Raw genomic sequence first — 22,985 nt, 5'->3', positions numbered from 1 at the left:
GAGACACAAGCCAGGACTTTGCTGGGATATCATCATATGACCGAGTTATTGACATACACGATACAGTACACAATGGTGTTAATGAGCCAATCAACAGTCTCCAAGCTAGGTCAACACCATTAAACTGACCAATAAAACAATATTTCCTCCCATGAAAAACTATTAGTGACCACATTACTATGTTACTTTTAAACAACTGTTTCTCAACTTTATTAAACTTAAAGGAAAGGTGTGGGATTTAAAAAAAAAAAAAACAAGCACACATACTCGCCTCCATGCTGTAGCATTGGTGTGATGCTGCAGCTGTCCCATGTCCTCTCTAAGACCAAGAACTGACCGCTCAGATCTTGGTCTGCATTCGAGCAGAGGGCAGATACTGTCAGTGAGCACGGAGATGGAGAGGGTTGTTAGGATCCTTGTCAGGATACTTCCAGATCCTGGAGCGGCTCTGTAATGTCAGCTAACGGCGGGCAATAGCCTGCTATTAGCTGACTCTGGATCACAGGAGAGCAAAAGTAAGTGCGCCCCTATGATCCACAAGAGAAGTACAGTTCTTGTTCATTTGTTTTTACTGAAAATTTTCAGAAAGTACAAAGGCTGCACAATTAAGCAATTGTAAAAAGAGCAAGTAGACAATACAGTCATATGAACATTAGATGATACCACAGCAATACAAGCAGCACTTCCACCAAAAGCTAAACTCCTCCACACTTTTAGTGGAAAAAACCTCCAAAATAAAGTCCAATAAAGTGCAAACTCCTTGAGGACAAAGAGCCTTATACAGCTCCAAAAGTGAGACTCCTCTGTGACACGCTTTCCACCACCAGAAGCATCAAAGACTCTTGCCAGATTGTTGGACTTAAGAATTTAGAAGGTCAAGCCATGCCCATACAGGATTAGTGAGATCACCAACCATGTCTTTGCTCACAATATGCATTAGGAAAGCTCCAGATATCAGGTATTTCAAAAAGATTTCTTAAAATGCACATAAAATCTCAAAAAATAGAAAATACCACCATAAAGTCCTACTGCCAAACGCAGGGCTTGATGATGTCAGTGTACAATTTGTTTCGTCACAAGGAGAAGTGACATCAGGGGCCATACCAGCTTAGTAAGGACAAAAAAAAAAAATAGAATTTAAAAGAGTCTCAGTATGGGGGGGGGTTAACAGAAGGTTAGGGAAGAGAGGTATTGGGAATGGGGAGTGTGGTTTTGGCTGGGGAGAATTATCAGCACAATTAAAATTATTTTACCTAACGTTACCCCCGGAGAACATCAGATATAATCCTCTGGGTACAGATTGCAGTTAGGTGGTTAGGAATGACCTAAATAAAATGAGTTAGATGATTCTAAACTGCCATAATGGCAGGAGCTTTATATGCAGTTACCCACAGCATCTGATCCCACCTTTATGAGTTTATAAATCAGATCAGTGGGTGGAAATTACTGATTGGATGCCATGGGCAGCATAGCTACTCTATCTGCATGAAATATTCTCCCTGTGATTTGCTGGGCAATCTCCAGTTCCTTTGGTTTTCTCCCACAACCCAAGAGTTGAATTAAATTGTTAGCTGATGACTCGCCAGTTTAAAGCAGAACTAAACTCTCTCAATTGACATTAACTATTTTTTCATCCTTATGCTGCTGGCATTAGAATATAGGTAGGAAGGTATATTATTTTCACTTGTATTTTCTTTTTTATTTACATTTCTTCAGTTGCTTTTTCGTTGGTTTCTGGCCTAGGCCAAAATTATCTCACACATCCCAGAAGTCATCATGAAATTTTTATTTTCATTCATCTGAAGGAGGGGAGGAGGGACATTCTCAGCTAAGCACACTCTTCTGCCTGCATGCCTAAGCTAAGGGCAGATGGATTCCAGGATGTAAATGCTACATGAATCATCTGTCTTTACCAGTGGCGGACGCTCCATTAGGGGTGCAGGGCGCCAGACGAATGGATTTCAAATGGGGTTTTTTTTTTTTTTTAAGCACATGATTAGAGACTGAGGCTCTAATTGGCCCCAAAAAGGGTGGGCTTGGGGTGCAGAGCACTGTGCCCTGAGCCCACCCACTTGTGTGACAATAGCAAATTAATATTCACTATTGTCTTCCTTCTTCTCCTCCCAATCAGGAAGCAGGTCTTAAAGAGGAGGAAGCCATCGAGGAAGAGATGCAGGAAGGAGCCGAAGTTACCCGCGACTTAGATGGGGTAAGTGCGGGACTGGTGAGCAGGCAAATGAGCGAGCGACGGGGGGGTTGACAGATGGTGGACCAACTGACCAAACTGGGGGGGAGGGGGGGGCAGCGGTTGGTTTGTTTGCCCCCCCCGCCCAAAAAAAAAAAAAAAATGGAGAACCAGCCGACAATGGCCCTTACCCTAGATGGCAGCAGCTAGAAATGCTAGGGGGGTGTTTCTCAACAAAATAAAGCATGGAGACATGGAAGGATAGGTGAGTTTGTTGTGAATAGGTCTCATGCACTGGGGCATATGAATTTATGCTGCATTTTTTCTGCCAGAACATTGTGTCTTTACTCCTTTTTTGCGCATTTATGTGCATTTACAGGCATATGCCGTTTAAAAGCATAAAATCATAGTTGATTAGAATATTAATCTATTCTAGCCACTAGAAAAAAAATGTACGTGAATACAGACACTTATGTGTAAACTATGCTCATACCCACCTCTCCAAATTCAACTTTGGAGCTTTTTTTTTTTTTTTCTTTTTATGCCCCTGAACACTGCACAGATATGCTTATAGACACCTGCACGTGCATCACCACATTAAATAACATGCAGCTGCATTCATGGGCATAAAAAAAAAAAAAACACCAAATGCCCCTAACAGTGTCATTTTTTCTGCGCGTGGCGGTGTGCATGAGCCCTAATGAATGGGAGCTTCTTCAAGGGAGGGAGAAATGTACTTTGCAAGGGCCCATTCACACTTGTGCATGTTGCATCGCATGAACATTTTTCGGCATGTTGACATGCATTGTGACAATTAATTTTCAATGAGCCCTCAACATACATCCATGTGTCAAAACATAGCTGCCTCTAGGCAAAGTATATTGTATTTATTCAATGTGATGTGGTTCAGGTGTATTTGTTTAGTCCTGGAGTGAAACCGATAATAAATAGCAAGGCATTGTAATGCACATACACTGTACATTGCTGTACTGTACATTCACTCATGCAACATCACGTGTGTAGAAGCGTGAATGTGGCCCAAAGCGCAGTGTATTACCGTATATGACTCTGGGATATACATAAATACTTCCAGCACTCAGTACCAGAAACCCGAGTATACACATCATAGATGCCACCCAGCCACAAACCATGCCTTTGAAACCAATCTCACCACACTCAGACATGCCAGCGTTGCAGAGGCTAAATAAAGACACAAGCATCAGAAGATTTCCTTGTTTATAGAGACGAGGGGTTGAGTCGCTTAACAGATTAAGTTTAAAATAACTTGATATAAATCATTTAAATCAGCGAGTTAGAAAATCAGCCTGCAGCAGATATTTTAAAACTGAATTAGCAATACTACAGAATTGGCACTAGTTTAATTGGTCATGACCCAGCAAACACCCTGATTTGTGCCCTCATTGTCTGGTCTGTAATGTAAATGCTTCTTAATATACCAGCATACTATAAATAGATGACATTATTAGCAATAGAAGTAGCAATGGGATCACTAGTAGTAACCACAGTAAAAGCAGAATTATTATTTGTCAGGACTAAAAACTAGTAATACCAACAATGGGAGAAGAAATGGTATTCATAATAGCAGCAGAATAGTCACATTGTCAGATGTAGTTGTAGTATTATTACCTGCAAGTAGGAACAGCAGAAGTAACAAAAGCATTATTGCTGGCAGCAGGTTTTTTTTTTCAGTGGGAACATGGGGGAACGCAGTTCCGGCACCTTCAGCCCTTAATGGGTGCTGGGGTGTGCTGGAGAGTCTATTGATGCTGACTGCTGGATGGATCGATTGTCGCTGGAGGGATGATTTGTTGCTGGTGAGGTCTATTTTTACTGGAGGGAGATCTATTTTTGCTGGGGGGATCTTATGTATGGAGGTCTACTGATGCTGGCTACCAGGAGATCTACTGTATTGTTACTGGCGGGGGGGTTATTGTTGCTGGGGTGCTCTATTGTTGTTGGGGGGGTTCTATTGTTGCTGGTGAGGATAATATGCTGCTGGTGGGGATCTTATGTTGCTAAGGGGTCAATTGTTGCTGAGGGAGATCTACTGTTGAGGGAAGGGTCTGCTGATTCTGGCAACTGTGTTGTTATATTGGGGGGTCTATTGTTGCTGAGGGGATCTATTCCTGTTGGGGAGGGAATCTATTGTTGCCAGGGGGGGTTTTGTTGCTGGGGGGAATCTATTATTGCTGGGGGAGGTCTATTGTTGCTAGAGGGGATTTGTTGTTGCTGGTGGGACCTATTGTTGCTTGGAGATTAATTGTTGTTGGGAGGGATCTATAGTTGTTGGCTGCACAGGATCGTGCTTGGAGGTGGGTAGGGGATGGAGACAAGGGGGAACTTGGAAGGGGGGGGGAGTACCTGAACCTATTCTCTAAGAAAAAAGGCCTGGGTGGCAGCTGTAATCATTTATATTAGTTTTACCAGTAGCAATAGTATCGGTACTTGGATACAACAAGCCATATGTGGGCTGCGATCCAACAAAATGCTGGCCAATAAAGTCTTGGATTACTTATGCTCCTTCAAATACCGGTTTAGGTTCATGTTGATTTGCTGGATATACTTTACAATGTGTACCCAGGTATTTATTTACTGTACAATCAAAAAATTGTTAGCAGCACTGATAAAACATAAAAGTGACAGGAGTAGAAGGGAGAGGAGTAGTAGCTGTATTAGGCAGGCCATAGATGGTGCGATTTTCTGCTGGCAATTGGCTGGATTGCTGCTGACAATAATTGCATGCCGAAAATCAGACATGCTGGTTGTACCCAGATTGATCGATGGATCAACCTGAGTACATTCAGCCTGCCCATAGACGGTTTCAATCTCGGCCGGATCCTGCTGATCAGGACGAAATTTGAACCGTCTATAGGCAGGCTGAATGTACCCAAGTCGATCTATTGATTGACTTGGGTACAACCAGCATGTCAGATTTTGGGCTGGCTTAAAGCGGGGTTCCACCCAAATTTTGAACATTATCTCTATGCATTCTCTTCCTTGCCTAGATGCTGACATGCTGTGTAAAAAAATTTAAATCGCCGTAATTACCTTTTTTTTTCTAATCTTCTTAGCACTTCCCATGGGAGTAGGCGTGTTTCTAGCCTCTCCCAGACCTCCCACAGTCCCCTGGGAGCTAGTCTCAGGCTTCCCAGCATGCATTGTGCAACAGCGTCATCACAACATCTCGGTGAATGCTGGGAGCACAGCATTCACAGCATCCAGGAAATACATGCTTGTGGGCTTCAAATGCCCACAATGAAGATGGAAACCGCCTTCAGTGAATTTTATAAGTTATTCTTTACAACGAAATCGGACACAGGCGGACTTATTACACAGAACATGTGAGTAGATAATCATGAGAAGAAAAGTTTGTGAATGAACTCCAAAAAAAAAAAACGATAGATAGGTGGACCCCCGCTTTAAGTGAAGCATTAGCCCTCATTCACACTTTTGTGTTTTTCTGCTTGCCCTATGCCTGACTTAGTCTTACTTTGCTGAATTCTATTCTTTCAAATTGTTCCTGTTTACACTTGTATGCTCAGTCATCCTACACTTTACACCCTATGTGCAAAGAGGTACATGAGCTTATTTTATATTTCATAAGTGTATTCAGGCATTTTTTATTATATAGACTTTAATAGGAAAGCCTGTAAATGCATGATACCCATGGTTTTGCAAGAGTTTTTACACCTGATGAATTCCTCTCCTCCTATAGAACTACTCTCCTTTCCTTGCCCAATCCAGAAAACAAACTCCTGAAGATTCATACACATGCAAATGCGCCTGTAAGAAACATGTAATATGCCTGGAAATTGCCTGAAAAACTCCTCAAACATTGGTAATATACTCTGCTAAGGTGTGAGTGCAGACTTAGAAGTTCCATTAGTACGAGTAATGATAATGGTGTTATTGAGATATGTATCAGTGGCATGGACATACTTGATGTAATTTAAGTGAAGATCTTCATAGGCACTGGAGGACAGCTGAACGGGTAGGAGTGACCTGACCAACCTGATGCCCATATTTACTGGTGCACTGTCAAAAAATTACCAGTTCACTTAGCCAAGTCTAGTCTGTTTAGTCTTTTGGCTTGCAGAAGTGTATGGACAAGGTTGGACCAAATAATCTGTCTGATTGTTCCCCTGATAGCTGATTGTCTGCAAGTACCTGATGGAGACGAGAATGTTCTTCTGATAGCTGATGGCCAAAAATGTCTGCAGGTACCTAAGGGATATGAGAATATTCCCCTGATAGCTGATGGCAAGTATTGTCTGCGGGGACCTGAAGGAGATGAGAATGTTCCCCTGATAGCTTATATGTCTGAGGATACCTGATGGAGATGAGAATGTTCCCCTGATAGCTGATGATGAACAATGTCTGTGGGTACTTGATAGAGATGAGGCTGTTCCCCTGATAGCTGATGGCCAACAAAGTCTGTGGGTAGCTGAAGGAGAAAAGAATGTTCCCCTGATGGCCAATAAGATCTGCGGGTATCTGATGGAGATGGGAATGTTCCCCTGATGGCCAATAATATCTGTGAGGTACCTGATGAGGATACAAATGCTCCCCTGATAGCTGATGGCCAACAATGCTGTGGGTACCTGATGGAGATAAGAATATATCAGAAAGATATGAAAATGTTTCTGATGGCCAATAATGTCTGAGGGGACCTAAAAGGGAAGAAAATGTTCTCCTGATAGCTGGTGAACAATGTCTGTGGGTACCTGATGGAGATGAGAATGCTCCCCTGATAGCTGATGGTAAACAATGTCTGCGGGTACCTAATGGAGATAAGAATGTTCCCCTGATAGCCACCAAAGTCTGTGGGTACCTGAGGGAGAAGAGAATGTTCTCCTGATAGCGATGGCCAATAAGGTCTGCAGGTATCTGATGGAGATGAAAATGTTCCCCTGATAGCTGATGGCCAATAAGGTCTGCGGGTATCTGATAGAGATGAAAATGTTTCCCTGATAGTTGATGGTGAACAATGTCTGTGGGTACCTGATTGGGATGAGAATGCTCCCTTGATATCTAAAAGTCTGTGGGTACCTGATGGAGATGAGAATGCTCCCCTGATAGCTGATGGTAAACAATGTCTGCGGATACCTGATGGAGATGAGAATGTTCCCATGATAGCTGATGATGAACAATGTCTGTGGGTACTTGATGGAGATGAGGCTGTTTCCCTGATAGCTGATAGCCACCAAAGTCTGTGGGTAGCTGAAGGAGAAAAGAATGTTCCCCTGATGGCCAATAAGATCTGCGGGTATCTGATGGAGATGGGAATGTTCCCCTGATAGCTGATAGCCAATAATGTCTGTGAGGTACCTGATGAAGATACAAATGTTCCCCTGATAGCTGATGGCCAACAATGTCTGTGGGTACCTGATGGAGATAAGAATATATCTGAAAGATATGAAAATGTTTCTGATGGCCAGTAATGTCTGAGGGGACCTGAAAGGGAAGAAAATGTTCTCCTGATAGCTGGTGAACAATGTCTGTGGGTACCTGATGGAGATGAGAATGCTCCCCTGATAGCTGATGGTAAACAATATCTGCGGGTACCTAATGGAGATAAGAATGTTCCCCTGATAGCCACCAAAGTCTGTGGGTACCTGAAGGAGAAGAGAATGTTCTCCTGATAGCTGATGGCCAATAAGGTCTGCAGGTATCTGATGGAGATGAAAATGTTCCCCTGATAGCTGATAGCCAATAAGGTCTGCGGGTATCTGATAGAGATGAAAATGTTTCCCTGATAGTTGATGGTGAACAATGTCTGTGGGTACCTGATTGGGATGAGAATGCTCCCTTGATATCTAAAAGTCTGTGGGTACCTGATGGAGATGAGAATGTTCCCCTGATAGCTGATGGCCAATAAGATCTGCAGGTATCTGATGGAGATAAGATTGTTCCCCAGATAGCTGATGATGAACAATGTCTGTGGGTACCTGATGGAGATGAGAATTCTATGCGATTCAGCCGATAGCAGTATCTCTCTTGATGGTATTAGCTGTAGCAGTACCAGTAGGAGTAATAATGGCTTTAATATTGCTACCAATAACACTTCAACCAACAGCAACATTGACAGCAAAAGTATTAGGAGTACACTAAGTAGTAAATAAAGGTGGTGGTAGTCCCACCACCACCAGAGACCAACCACGAGATGTATAACATAAAAAGCCACAGCAGAGGCAACAAGACACTTGCGAGACCAGAACGTGGACCTTTTCAGAGGGTCAACATCACATGAATACAGATAGCAGTACAATCACACACACAGCATTACCTGATATCACAATAATCGCCATGGTAAGTCCAATTTTTATCCAGTATTCCATTGTTGGTCACTCTTCTGTTTCCACTCCAAGGTGTGGAGACTCACTGTATTCAAATTTATCTCTTATTATCCAAAACTTTCTCTTGATACCATCCACTCTTTATAGTTACTTATAGACTTCTGTTAATAACTTTAAACTATTTCTACTCTATGTAGTTTCTTGGTGACTGTGCATATGTTCCTGTACCTACAGTCTATTACTCCATCTTCCTTCCTCATCTGTCACATTTCAGCAACCGTCCTGAGTCTCTCCGGTCACCAGGTCTACTGTTCGTACACCCCTGTGCAGGTTCAGGTTCCCTATGTACCCCCTGCTGATCTGCTAAGTTTTCTTTTATAACTATCTATCCCCCAGCGTTCAGCCTTTGTAGGATTCCCAGCAGCAATGACTGAACTCTTCTCCCTACACAGTGCTGAGTAGTTGTGTGTAGTGTAGGGGAAGTGGCTGAGTTAGGGGGTGTATTAGTGAGGTCACTCTCAGGATACAAAGAGATAGAGGAGCGAGAAGGGAAGAGAGGCGTGCACACCACCAGAGGAAAAAGAGGAGGGGGAAATCCATAAATGAATTATACGTGCAGTAGCATGATACAAAGCAAAATGATTTATAAAAAGTTCATACATTGTAATCGGTATTAACATCATTAAAGCTAAACTCCCAGCAGACATAAAAGACACAAATTCATATAGCTCTGCATTCATTAATACAGTGTTTCTCAACCTTTTTTTCATTGTGGCACCCTTTAAAAAGTAAGCAAATACAACCATCTTGAAGAAATTAACTTTACATCAGTGGTCCCCCCACCACTTATCAGAGGTCTTTCCTCACATCATAGTCCCCCCATCACATCAGCGTCGTCCTTCCTTCACATCAGAGTCCCCCCATCACATCAGAGTCCCCCTTCCCGTTCACATTAGAGTTCTCCCCCATCAGATCAGAGGCCTTCCTTCACATCAGAGGTTCCCCCATTACACCAGAGGTCCTCCCATCACATCATAGTTCCTCCTTCATGTTCACATCAGGGTCCTCCCTGCACATCAGAGCCACCCTTCCCATAAGAGGTTCCCCCATTACATCAGAGGTCCTCCCATCACATCATAGTTCTCCCTTCGCATCAGGGTCCCCCATCCTGTTCACATCAGAGGTCGCCCGATCACATCAGAGTCCTCCTTTCACATCAGAGGTCCCCCCATCACATCAGAGTCCTCCCTTCACATCAGAGCCACCTTTCCCATAAGACATCCCCCCATTACATCAGAGGTCCTCCCATCACATCATAGTCCTCCCTTCACACCAGAGCCACCCCCCTTGACTTTCACATCAGAGGTCCCCCCATCACATGAGAGTCCTGCCTTTACATCCAAGGTCCCCCATCACATCAGAGTCCTCCCTTCACATCAGAGCCACCTTTCCCATAAGACATCCCCCCATTACATCAGAGGTCCTCCCATCACATCATAGTCCTCCCTTCACACCAGAGCCACCCCCCTTGACTTTCACATCAGAGGTCCCCCCATCACATGAGAGTCCTGTCTTTACATCCAAGGTCCCCCATCACATCAGAGTCCTCCCTTCACATCAGAGCTCCCCTTCACATCAGAGTTCTCCCCTATCAGATCAGAGTCCTTCTTTCACATTAGAGGTTCCCCCATTACAACAGAGGTCCTCCCATCACATCGTAGTTCTCCCTTTGCATCAGGGTCCCCCTTCCCGTTCACATCAGAGACCCCCCTTTACATCAGAGGTCATCCCTTCACATCAGAGGTCCCCCCTTCACATAAGAGCCACCCTTCCCATAAGAGGTTCCCCTATTACATTAGAGGTCCTCCCATCACATCATAGTCCTGCCTTCACATCAGAGGTACCTCATCACATCAAAGCCCCCACTTCACATCAGAGGTTCCCACAATACATCAGAGTCCTTCCTTAACATCAGAGACATCCTTCTCATTGGAGGTTCCCCCAATACATCAGAGCCCCCCCCCATCACATAAGAGTCCTCCCTTTACATCAGAGCCCTCTTTCACATCAGAGGTCCCCCATCACATCAGAGGTCTTCCCAACACATCAAAGTCTTCCCTTCACACCAGAGCCACCCCCCCTCCTCCTTGACTTTCACATCAGAGGTCCCCTCATCACATAAGAAGCCGCTCTTTACATCAGAGGTCCCCTATCACATCAGAGTTCCCCCCATCACATCAGAGATCTCCCCATAACATCAGAGTCCTCTCTTCACATCAAAGACCCCCCCCCCCTCATATTATCGTCCTCCCTTCACATGAGAGGTCCCCCATTATATCAGAAACTCCCCTTCACATCAGAGGTCCCCACATAATATCATAGCCCCCCCTTCACATCAGAGTCCTCCCTTCACGTCAGAGGCACCATCATGTCAGAGGTTCCACCTTCACGTCAGAGTCCCCCTATCACATGAAAGCCTCCCAAAAACATCACCCCCCCAATCACCACATAGTCTCCCTATCACAGTGTCAGAGGCCACCATCACAGTTGGTGTCATAGAGTTCCTCTATATATGAGAGTCCCCATCACATCAGGGTACCCCAATGATAGAGTCCTACCACCACATCAGAGTCTCCCCATCACCACAGAGTCCTCCTATCCATGTCTGATCTACAGCAACCTGGGTCTCATGCTTGCAGCACCCCAGGGAAATCCCAATGGCACTCCATGGTGTTGCGGCACCCTGGTTGAGAAACACTGCATTAATACATCATAAATGTATTTTTTTTTAAATACAAGTATTGTCATTACCTGAATAGACCTGGTATTAGCCTCTTGCAGTCCTTGTACAGTAAGGCCTCATGCACACTGGACGTTATAATACCGGTATAAAAACGCCAATAGCTTTGCAGTGAGTTTTTCAACGTTTTTCCAATAGCGTTGTTTAGCGTTTTTCAGCATTTTTTTTTCAATGGGATCAAAAAAGTTAAAAAATGCTGGTAAGCTGCGTTCTGGAGTGTTTAACGGTGTTTAATGGTGTTTTTTGACGTTTTTACAGCTGAAAAACTCCTCTCAGAACCCACTAGTTTTGTTTTGTTTTTTTACAGCTAGAAAACGCCCCAGCCAAAAACAGTTGATAACAGCCTATGTGTGCATGGACACATAGGATAACATGATAGGAAGTTTATTGACTGTAGAAAAAAACGTCTGAAGCTAAAAACATCAGCTGTAAAAAAACGCCCAAAAATGCCCAGTGTGCATGAGGCCGAACACTCAGACTGGGAGAGGGAGAGTCAGCACAAGGAGCCAGTCAGTTTTGCTGCAGTGTTCAGATGCTAAAAAAAAAAAAAACATGTTGATAAGAGGGAACAGCAGAATGACAAAGAGACGAGCTCTTCAGTCCGCTGCTTCTGTGTTACTTTAGGTGTTTCTAAACCCATAAAACAAAAATTGAATATATTGCAGCTTACTAGTCCTTAAACTTTACGGCTGCATTTGTTTTCTTTTAGGCTTTTTCCCTCTATTTTCACCTGCTGTCTGAGGCCAGTTACATGGTTTCTGTCTTAGGGTTTCCTTATTTTGGATGGAGGCGCAACGGAGACACCTGTGGACAGCAGCATTGTCAATCTGGGGGAGGGTAGTGTTAAAATAAAGTTGACCAACAAATACAAGCTGAACTTCAACTAACACTTTTTAGGCAAGTTTATGGCAAGCTTTTTTTTTTTTTTTTTTAGCCTTTTGGAATAAAGATTTTACATACATGTCAGTGTTAAATGTGCTTCAACCTCCTAACTGCCATATTTGCTGGTCAGCTTGGTCTGTTAAAGGAAGTTGTAAAAATAACAGACTTACTTGCCAGATTATCTGGTGAAAATAAAAGAAAGAAAGCCTAATAAAAAGAAAACCAAAGATGTCATCACATGTAACGATTAGGCCCCATTCACACCTAAGCGCAGCGTTTTTGAGCGTCTTTCCGGCATTTTGTTGTGCATATTTGCACGTTTCCATGCATCGTTTTCCGGCGTTTTTTAGCTTTGGCGGTTTTTTTATTAGCCAATAGGAAAAATGATCATCTGTTTCATCATTTGTTGCTATGTTTTTAGATTTTGTCATCTGCTTCCTGCTCCAAAAATGCCCAAATCTGCCCGATTCGAGCGACAAAAAAGGGTCCAGAACTTGATTGAGCTTCAGGCGACTTGGAGTGGAGATGTGAACCAACTCCATAGAGAATCATGGATTTTTTCCCCTCAAGGGTTTTGTAGCTTGAGGCTTCAAGCTACAAAACGCTCAGGTTGAATGGGGCCGAGTAAACTGCAATTTATTACATTTTTTGGTTTCTGGCTTAGATACACTTTAACTGAAGCAGGTAAAATCTGCCAGACAAGGCTGTGCTGTGTGGCAGAGCTGTGTAAATCTCAGAACTGAATGGACATAATACAAATTCTTTGTCATGTGAAATAGTTCATATGTATTTCATTTTTCATTTTTATATTTAGCTGCTTGCCTGTAGTTCAGCTTTAGAGCTCATTCACACTAGGTTTGATCTACGTTTGGATCGCCCTTCAGAGAGCATGTGACAGGCGGTGAGGAGGTGTTATAACAGGGGGTATAATTCCCTGCTGAAGCATCGTGTCCACAGCATGTATACACCCCTGATTGCTGCCTCAACAGTTAAAGGGGGTAACGGTGGAGGCGAGGATTAAATCTTGGCTCAACTGTGGGATTTTACTGTCTCCCCAACTGCTAGTGTGAATAAGCCCTTAAAGTGATTGTAACGGTTCGTTTTTTTTTTTTTTTTTAAATAACAAACATATCATACTTACCTCCACTGTGCAGCTCGTTTTGCACAGAGTGGCCCCAAACCTGATCTTCTGGGGTCCCTCGCCGGCTCTCGCGGCTCCTCCCCACATCTGATAACGCTCTCGGAGAAGCGCTTCCCAGAGGGGGTTACCTTGCGGGCGCGCTCCTGAGTCCAGCATTCGGCGTCCATAGAGGCCGAATGCAGGACTCGACCCCCCCCCCCGGCGCCCACGTCATTGGATTTGATTAACAGCAGCGGGAGCCAATGGCTGCACTGCTATCAATCTATCCAATCAAGAGCTGAGAACCCCAGGCAGATAGACAGCGCGTCCCTGTGAGACAAGTTCTAGGGCTCATGTAAGTAAAACGGGGGGCCGGTCACTGGCAGGTGTTTTTTCACCTTAATGCATAGGATGCACTAAGGTGAAAAATCACGTAGGTTTATAACCCCTTTAAAGTTTATGTAATCCCAATCACCAAAACCTTTAGCTTTAACATGTTTATGTAATTTCAAAAGTCATTTTCAATATCTTCCAATTTGCAGCTTTCTTTGCAGTGATACCTGGTGATCCTGCCGAAAAGGTCCTTGTTCTGGCACTTCCTGTTATGGGGTGATAACAATACAATACCCCTGCCTTTCTGATTTTTCTGCATTGTTGTGTTGTCACCCTGTCACAAACTCTTTTAAGAAAGACTACAAGGGGGAGATTTACTAAAACTGGAGCAGTCAGAATCTGGTGCAGTTGTGCATGGTAGCCAATCAGCTTCTAACTTCAGCTTGTTCAATTAAGCTTTGACAATAAAACATGGAAGCCGATTGGTTGCTATGCAGAGTTGCAGCAGATTTTGCACCCTCCAGTTTTAGTAAAGTGCATGGCCCACTGTTGTTACCAGAAAACTCATCCAGAGAAATGCCGTGCAACCATTGTCAAAGTGAATTTAGGCAGACATAGGGGCTGATTTACTAAGAAGAATGCACTGCACCAGTTCATACGTTAATTGGTGCGCTGCAAAAGTCATTAACCGAACGTGCGAACCAGCGCTCTTTGAAGCACAAAGTGATAATAAATATGTAAACTGCAACTAGTGCTAGGGTAACTGCGTTTTTTTCTCATTGATAATAGAGCACGCCCAATACGATTGGTTAATTTAATCTCATTGGATGTGTCTTGTTAGGCAATTAGTAGGTGTTCTTGGTTAATTAACCCTTTTGAAGCTAAGCTCATTCCTATCACTTCTAATATATCTTTGAAATGTGTTTTTTTCTATTTTTACCCAAATCTTTCAATATATTACAAAGAACAGAGAAGAGTTTCTAAACCCAATAAATTAATGTTTTCAGATCTTGATCTTTAAAAGGTGACCATACACTGCAATCAGTTAGATCTTAAATTAGATTTAGTGCAAGAGCCTGTTTGATTTCCTATAATTTGAATTAATTGTTCAAGTGCGTCTTCCTATTATCTATGTTGCCGAAATATCGAGCTGTACAGAGATTGGCCAATCAGATTGCATAGTGCATGACCATCTTAAGTGCCAAATTTGGAATGTAGATGTGCCATGACCCACTTGTATTTTCCAAAAGATATTTCTTGGGCATTATACCGGGCACATGAGAAACCACCTTTTTCAAGACATGCTAGAGGAATCTTCAAACTACGGCTCTCCAGCTGTTGCGGAACTACATATCCCATGAGGCATTGTAAAACTCTGACATTCACAGACATGACTAGGCATGATGGGAATTGTCGTTCCTGAACAACTGGAGGGCCGTAGTTTGAAGACCCCTGTGCTAGACCATTATTATGCCTCCAGAATGGGGAGTTTGGCATCTACCCAACTTCTCTCTGCTGGTGGACACAAGAACCTACATATATAGATATATATTTGGGCAGCACAGTGGTGTAATGGTTAGCACTTTCACCTAGCAGCAAAAAGGGTCACTGGTTCAAATCTCACCCGTGACACCATCTGCCTGGAGTTTGCATGTTCTCCCTGAGCCTGCGTGGGTTTACTCCAGGTACACCGGTTTCCTCCCACACTCTAAAAACATGCTGGTAGGTAAATCAGATCCTGTCTAAATTTGCCCCCCATATGTCTGAATGTGTGTTAGGGACCCACACAAACACCACCCCATGTTAAAAAAAAAAATAATTATCTTAATTTGCAAATAAGGATCATCTATTCCTCAGAGAACAGTGAGCGGTCCATGGTGGTGGGAAGAAATTAGCAACAGTACAAGCATCACGCCCTCCTTCCTGGAGGGGCGTGATGTCATTCCTGTGTGCTGGCCACCACTTCCGGGAACCAGATATGCGCCACAGGTACATACCTCCGCGCACACAGCAGTTGCGCATCTCCCATACACAGCAGTTGCGCATCTAGCTGCAGGAACCCAATTTTTAGGGAAATTAATAGTAAAGCAGATGCAGATTTCCAGGACTGGACTAACAAATGTTTCTAGTGAAAGGCAACTGGTGTTTTCTATTAAGCAAGGTCTAACTGGGCCATTGACATGCATCACAGTTGAACTTAGGAATGCGTCTTTGCAAAATTAAACTAAATGAAATCCTTTCTTATTTTTGCTTGGGGATAGAGTGCAGAGGGATTAGAAGTCTTGACAGTTTTTGGGGATGTCTGCACCCCTGATAGGGTGAAGACACCTCCAAAATGTTGCCACTTTCTCCTTCAAATTTATTCACTTCCTATCATAAGGCCAAACAGGAAGTGTGGGTAAAACACTACCAATGTCTTTCCTTGGGGACACACAGGTCAATCTAAATAGCTTCCTCATTAGGTAAATTGCACTCTAGCATTTGGCACTGTACACCCCGAATTATTAGGTATCTTGGACTTTGGGGTTTATTTACTAAAGGCAAATCCACTTTGCACTACCAGTGCACTTGGAAGTGCAGTTGCTGGAGATCCGAAGGGGACATGCAAGGAAAGTAAAAAAACAGCATCTTTGCTTCTACATGATCGGATGATAAAATCACTGATGCTTCCCCCCAGATTTACAGCGAGTACACTTGTATTGCAGAGTGGATTTGCCTTTAATAAACCACAAAATACCTAATAATGTGGGGTGTACACAACAAAGTGCTAGAGCACCTCCTAGACCCAGCCCTGGCTTTATGTGTTCTTACTGGGCCAGCTGGAGGGGGAAAAAAGGAAAAGTGCTTTCCCCTCACTGCAGGTCCAACCTTCTGGGTTGAGGATGAGGCTGCTCCCAGGAACCGCTAAAGGTAGCCATGGGCAAGATTGGAAATGGATTGCTCATTCAGCCTAAGGCAGACTCCGTCTCTCATTTTTCCCATAACATGAGTGGCTCTTGGGAGCAGCTTCTTCCTTAGTACAGCTTGATGTATACAGAGGCACACATGTCACAATTGTGCTTTCTGATTCGGTGCAGACCATTTAGTCTCTTACAAAGGCTGCAAGGACAAAAAAAAAAACACATTTTATGGAAAATAATTTCCCAGTGCTGTGGGCAGCTCTCAAGCATGTAGACTGTCAAAGAACACATAAATAGACATAAATAGGAGCATGTGGAATTAATTTTTATGTAAATATATTGCACAATTTATGCCTATGAGCAACAAAACTCTAGAGAGAGAGGAAGTTTAATTTTGGATGTTGATTCATGAAAACAATGTTCTGGAACTGGAAAGAGCACAGAGAAGGGCAAATTACTAGGGGGCATGGAGGACCTCAGTGATGAGGAATTAGCTGAGCTGCATTTATTCCCCCTTTAATCCCTGAATGGGACCTCTCCCTCACCGCCCTGCTCTCCTGCAGGGGCCACAAGTCTAATCCCATTGTAAGAGAAGACAGTGATTATTGCATAGCCCTCAACTGTCCCTGATTTCAAGGGACTGTCTCTGATTTGGAGCAATGTCCCTCATTCCTCCTCATTTGTCCCTCATTTTGGTCGGATCTATATAGATCTATATAAAATGCACTTTTTTATCTATCAAAAAGTGTTTTCCAGTGCTAAACCTTTTATCTGATTTCTAAATTGCTGCATTTGTAAATTCCAAAAGCCAATATAAAGGATTAGTAATGGTAATAAAAGCACTTGTGGGTTTAACCCATCTTGTATTTTTTGTACAATTCTCCTTTAAGGGGGCGTGGCAAGGGGTGTGTCCTATCCCTGCATACTTTTGCTGATAGGTGTCCCTCATTCCCATCTCAGAAAGTTTGGAGGTATGTTATTGCTAGCGGCTAGCGATAATCGCAAGTGAACTTGGCAAGCTGGTTGTACCCAAGTTGTTCGATCGATCAACTTGGTGCATTCAGCCTGCCCACACATGGTTTGAACCATCTATGGCCAGCCTAAGTTCCTGTTGGTCTATGTGGGAGATGACCCGATGACTGTCTACTTAGTCCTAATCACTGCATCATGTATAAAGAGAGGACAATCACGTGATCCCCTCTACCCAGAAATATTGGTTATTTGGACTATGACAGACAAAAAGAGCTCCTGGGAGGTGGTGGCAGGAGGTGTGGTGGTTTTAATAAGAGATCATGGGTCAGGAGGGCACTCCTCCATTGGACTGGAAGGAAGCCTCCATATATTAGGCTACTTTCATTTCTAATACTTAGTGAAAGGTTGGCCCAGGGAGTTCCATAAAACCCCTTTCACACTGAGGCATTTTTAAGGAGCTTTTGGTGCTTTTAACCCTTTATTCGGCTGCTAGTGGGGGTTAAAAGTGCCCCGCTAGCATCTGAAAACACACCACTATTACAGCGGTAAAGCGCAGCTAAAATTTGCGGTGCTTTACCGCTAACGTCCCCCTGCCCCAGTGTGAGAGTAGCCTTAGGGGTAAGGGAATGACGTGTTTTTTTGCTTTTCTTTGGTTTTAAACTAAAATTTAAAGCCACCCTTTCCATTGGTTATGTTTACAAAAAACACTGCCAAATGCAATTCAACAAATGCATTAGTGATTAATCAGTGAACAAAAACTCAGCTCTTTCTTTTCCCACTGACCCTGCTATTCCTCTGCATAGGGGCGTCAGGTTCCTTCTGTCACAGTATAAAGAAGGTGAAGCCGAGCTGTGGAACACAGCTTCAATGTCACTTCTGCTCTTCTGTAAAAGTCTATCACTTCTCTCTTCATACATCAGTGGCCAGTGGGAGTGGTTAGAAATAGAGATGAGGACATTCAACAAAAAGGTCAACATTTGCATATCAGTAATAACACTATTTAATCTAATCATTGCATGTTTGGGTAAGGAAGGCGTGCTTGTGAAACAGCTGATGAAGCATGACAATATTTTACATGAATGGAGAATGGCAAGGTTCATGTTAAAGGATATCAGGTTGCTAGATCTTTGTTATTTTTGACCTATTTATTTAAAAAAAAAGTGACCTATTTATCAAAAGTGTCAACCCAGACATGGAAAACCTCTTATTACATGCTACAGTATATAACAGGGTGTGCATCCTCACAAAGCCACTAAAGCAGGGGTTTCCAAACTTTTCAAACAAATGGCCACTTTATTGTCCTTCAGACTTTAGGAGGGCCGGATTGTGGCAAGTGGGGGTAGAAAATGTCACGGGCCCGGCATCAGTGAGAATAAATATGGCATCAGGGTTGGTGGTCAATAGGAGGAAGAGTATTCACCCTATTAGTAGGAGGAATAGTATCCCATCATTGGTATCGGTGGAAGATATAGTGCCCCATTGTTTTTGTCAGTGGGAGGAATAGTGCCCCAAGGGCCGGAAAAAAGATGGCAAAGGGCCAGATCTGGCCCTCGGGCCGCAATTTGGAGACCCCTGCACTAAAGCATTCGTTTTGTTGTAGGGTGAAATATACCTGGTTGATCCTGCCTTCAGCTTTCCCTTCCATCTTCTCTGTGTCCCCACTGCAACCTGAGAATGTGTAGACCAGCTGTTGTCATCTACTGAGCATGCTCATATTTCGGTTCCCTTCAATTCCCTCTTATCTGTGCAGCCCATGTGACACATGTGGGCGTATACAGAGTGGTAAATGACACTCCCCTCCCTTCCTCCTCCTCCTCCATGTCCTCCTATTGATAAACACGGTGGGGACGGGATATAGTATGCTGATTGATTACATTCACTAAAAAACTTACAAACACACTTAGTTTTATTATAGATCAGTATTAAATATATCTATTGTAATTGCTAATACCTGTAATGTAAAAAAAGAGCTTTGGATGCAGATGCCATTTTAATAAAAATAAAGCTAGTGTCACTCATCTTTCACTCTGTCTAGTAAATATGAATGCACAAAAAATACACATTTGATGTTCAATAAAGATTTATAGGGTGCTATAAAATAAGTAATTTGATATTTAGAATTTAATTTGACATTTTTAAACTTTTTTTTTTTTCAGTCATGTGAGGACTGTGCAGACACACACTGTAGAGCGTATACATCAGTAGAGTAATAGAAGTCCCTTCCAAGGATCTTTACCTGCAGATGCCAAAGATCATGTGACCACACAACAGTGCTGCAGGAATAAGGTACTTAGTGCATGTAAAAAAAAATGGTACCATGATATACTGTATATGATTTACAGTATGTGAAGGAATTATGGCAAATAAGCCTTCTCTGTTTAGTATCACTTTAACTCAAACCTTGCATTAACATGCTTAGAAACCCGTCAGAAGAGGCATTAGAAAATCTTAAGGAAACAAATACAATTATATGAAGCCCCTCATTTAGTCCTATAGATATTTAAGCAGGCGAAGGTAAAAGTTTGTTGTTTTTTATGTAGATAAAGCAGATATGGAAACAAAACAATAAAACAATGTCAATGCATGTCACACATACACCACAGGAAATTAGAAACACAGTAAGAGTGTTCTGTATCTACTAATTCCCTAGCCACTGTGTCTTTAGGTTGGTATGGGTTTCCTTCAGTCCTCTGGTTTGTACTTACCACTTACATCTTTTTTATAACAAACATTTGCACATACATGTGTTTTGTATCAATAATTGAGCATGTTTGCCCTGTTTCATCCAGCAGAAGCGTCCAAGGCAAACTAAAGTAGCATTTGACAATATTTATTAAAAGACAACTTTAGCATACATTAAATGGAAAGTATAGGGTTTTTATAGATATTTTAATTTTTCATAGGTATGGTTGGGTTTTAAATTTAGGTAAATAATCAATCTTAAAGGGTAACTCAACTTTGGGAAGTTAAAAATAGTGGGGGGAAAAAATGCAAATAAAGAAAAAATAATAAAGCGTATACAATTGCAACACAAGTAATATTGTAATTGAATGTCATTTAAATTTACCTTTCCTTTTTAATCTGCAGCTCTGTAATTTTATGTAAAATGCAATGCAATGCAACCTGAAAGTGTTCTGTACACAGAAACATAATTTCCTGCTTCTGTGATTAGGTGTACAGGAAAACACTGCGCTAACTAGTGAAAAGCTACATACAGTGTGACTAAAACAATACAGAGATAATAAGAAAATGTAGCGCATAGTGAACAAACAATAACAAAATAGTGGTGCTGAAATATATTCCAGTCCAAACAAGACACTACTCTCCACGTTGCCTTTGTTTTTACTGTGATCACTTTTTTATTGTACTTTTTTTTAGCAATAAAAAACACCCCTTTTATCTGCATGTGGAAGCACATTTTTTCTTTTCATATACTATCGGAATGGGAGTGAATGCCTAGCTTCCACCATATGAGGGACATTCCATCTTCCGGATCCATATTGTGTTTACTTACCGCGAAGATCTACCTGGTGATCCCTGGAGTCTACGCAGAGTCCATCTGCTCTTTAGTACATTGACTTTGGGTTTACCATATGTTCAGTTTACTACACTGGGTTGAATGGACTTAACAATTTATTTTTTCTTGTTTGGACTGGAATATATTTCAGCACCACTATTTTGTTATTGTTTGTTCACTATGCGCTACATTTTATTATTATCTCTGCTTCTGTGATTGGCTCACAGATTTTCCCAGAAGTCTGCACTAAGATACAAGTCAGATTTCAGGCATCATCTGCAACAAAAATGTAATTTTTGGTGAGATACTCCCAATAGGAAATCACATCTAAAGGGATGCAGGCCCAGCAGCTTTCCTCATTAGTGCCCTGCAGGTGCAGCAGCTGATTGATAATTATGAAACCACTCCCATTGGACTCACTTTCCCACATCCCACATGGACACAAACACCCAGGAATTTATTGAGCATAACAAAAGTTAGGAATCTGCAACAAAGTTTGCTAAAATCCTTGTAATGTTCATAGATCACCCAGAGGGGAATATTTTTTTCTCAACAAAAGTGGGGTTACTCTTTAAATTAAGGGTGGGCTGTTCGGGTGTTTGAATAAATTCCTGAACATTTACTCTTTTGGCGGGAGCGGTAACATCGTGCATAATTGCGGTATAACTTTTGCTATTACACATTCTTACATTGCTGGCAATCCATGGCCAGAAAGGGCATTTTTGATTTGAAAAATTCAGCGCCCGTTGATTTCAATGGGGTTCGGTTTGGCATCTGAACTTCTTTGTAGTTCAACAAACCCAGCTCAAATCAAATCCAGGGCAATTTGGCTCATTCCTAATAATAATATATTGATTTTCTCTTTTTCTCCATTGGTGTAAAAATCTTGTTTGTTTACTGAGCTCAATAACACATGCTGAAATTTAGAAGGGTGATTATATGTATGTTTTGCTATTATGTACACATATTATGCTGTATTTATTATTATCTTTCATAGATACTTTGCTGTCCAAAAATACTCCTGATGAAGCGGATAGAACCACTAAACTTGTTGAAAAGAACTGGATAAATTCCTTGTTATAGACTGTATCATCTGGTCTATGGTATTGATGTGTACCGACCCAGTTAAGAGAGAGCTTTGTTAATGCATTTGCCTGTTGGCACAGTGTTGTGTTTTATATAATTGATGTAATAAAGCAATTCTACTTTTAAAACTTTCTTGTTATAGTGTCTATAGCAGTACCAAGTTCACATGGCCTCAATAAAACATTTTTTGATACATACTGAAATTTACATTAAAGCGGATCTTCACACAATTTTTCAATTTTAGCTCAGTAGTTTTTAAATAGAGCATAGAGTCCTCAATGGACAATTTTTTTTTTTGTACCTGTATATATGTGGCCCGGTCTGTTTTCGCTGCATAATGTCTCTGCGGCTGTAGGAGGGGATTTTGCGGGTATTATCGCCATTTCCTGTCCTCGCCACACTGTCTCCTGGGATCTCTTGTCATTGCTCCCAGGAGTCAGTGCGGAGGGCCGCCGCGAAATCTCGCAGGAACTTCCTAAGATGCCACCTGCTGTGATGGCAACCAAGATGTTTACGCCGCTCGACTTAGCATGCGCGGGAACCAGCAAGGAATGCTGGTACATCTATAATACTGGAACCAGGAAATGATTGCTTGTGGGCTTCAAATGCCCACAAGCAAGATGAAAACGGCAGTAAACATTTTATATAAGTTACAATTTCAAAGAAAAATGGACATCTAGGGAGCAAAAGAACGCAAAAAGTGGTGTGACATTTGAAAGATGGGAATTTTTAAGTGTAAAAGAAAAAAAAAAAAAAATCGCGAGTGCACATCTGCTTTAAGTGAGTCAGTCTCCCACCCCCTCTATTTTAACTGCTCTGTCTCCAAAGTTTCAAGGAGAGACAGCAGTATCTGAAAGGAGACCCCACCTGCTG

At 42.3% G+C, this 22,985-nt stretch overlaps 1 protein-coding gene and 1 long non-coding RNA gene across 13 annotated transcripts in view; one reads left to right on the top strand and one right to left on the bottom strand.

Moving 5' to 3' along the window:
* ADGRE5 (adhesion G protein-coupled receptor E5) overlaps nt 1–22,985 on the bottom strand; it is a 432,832-nt gene that overhangs the window by 225,549 nt on the left and 184,298 nt on the right. For 3 of the 10 annotated variants that reach the window (XM_073622464.1, XM_073622466.1, XM_073622467.1), the window contains exon 1: nt 8,493–9,043. The exons of 6 other annotated variants lie outside the window; for them this stretch is intronic. In XM_073622464.1, coding sequence (XP_073478565.1) covers nt 8,493–8,544 — 52 coding nt within the window. In that variant the 5' untranslated portion in view covers nt 8,545–9,043. Of the gene's footprint in view, nt 1–8,492; nt 9,044–22,985 lie in introns of those variants that run through there. One more of the 10 variants, XM_073622468.1, reaches the window with a different exon arrangement.
* LOC141133229 (uncharacterized) lies at nt 1,999–22,218 on the top strand. 3 transcript variants are annotated; one of them, XR_012243025.1, is made up of 3 exons: nt 1,999–2,209; nt 19,666–19,795; nt 22,024–22,218. It is a non-coding gene; the product is annotated as an uncharacterized lncRNA (long non-coding RNA). The 3 variants fall into 3 exon arrangements; XR_012243026.1 differs by lacking the exon at nt 1,999–2,209 and adding an exon at nt 3,804–4,020; XR_012243024.1 differs by lacking the exon at nt 1,999–2,209 and adding an exon at nt 5,287–5,547.

This window comes from Aquarana catesbeiana, linkage group LG03 (genome assembly GCF_042186555.1).
Source record: "Aquarana catesbeiana isolate 2022-GZ linkage group LG03, ASM4218655v1, whole genome shotgun sequence".
In the NCBI taxonomy this organism is placed as follows: domain Eukaryota; kingdom Metazoa; phylum Chordata; class Amphibia; order Anura; family Ranidae; genus Aquarana; species Aquarana catesbeiana.
Note: the sequence above shows the minus strand (reverse complement) of the source record. Positions and strands in the feature narration are given on the sequence as shown.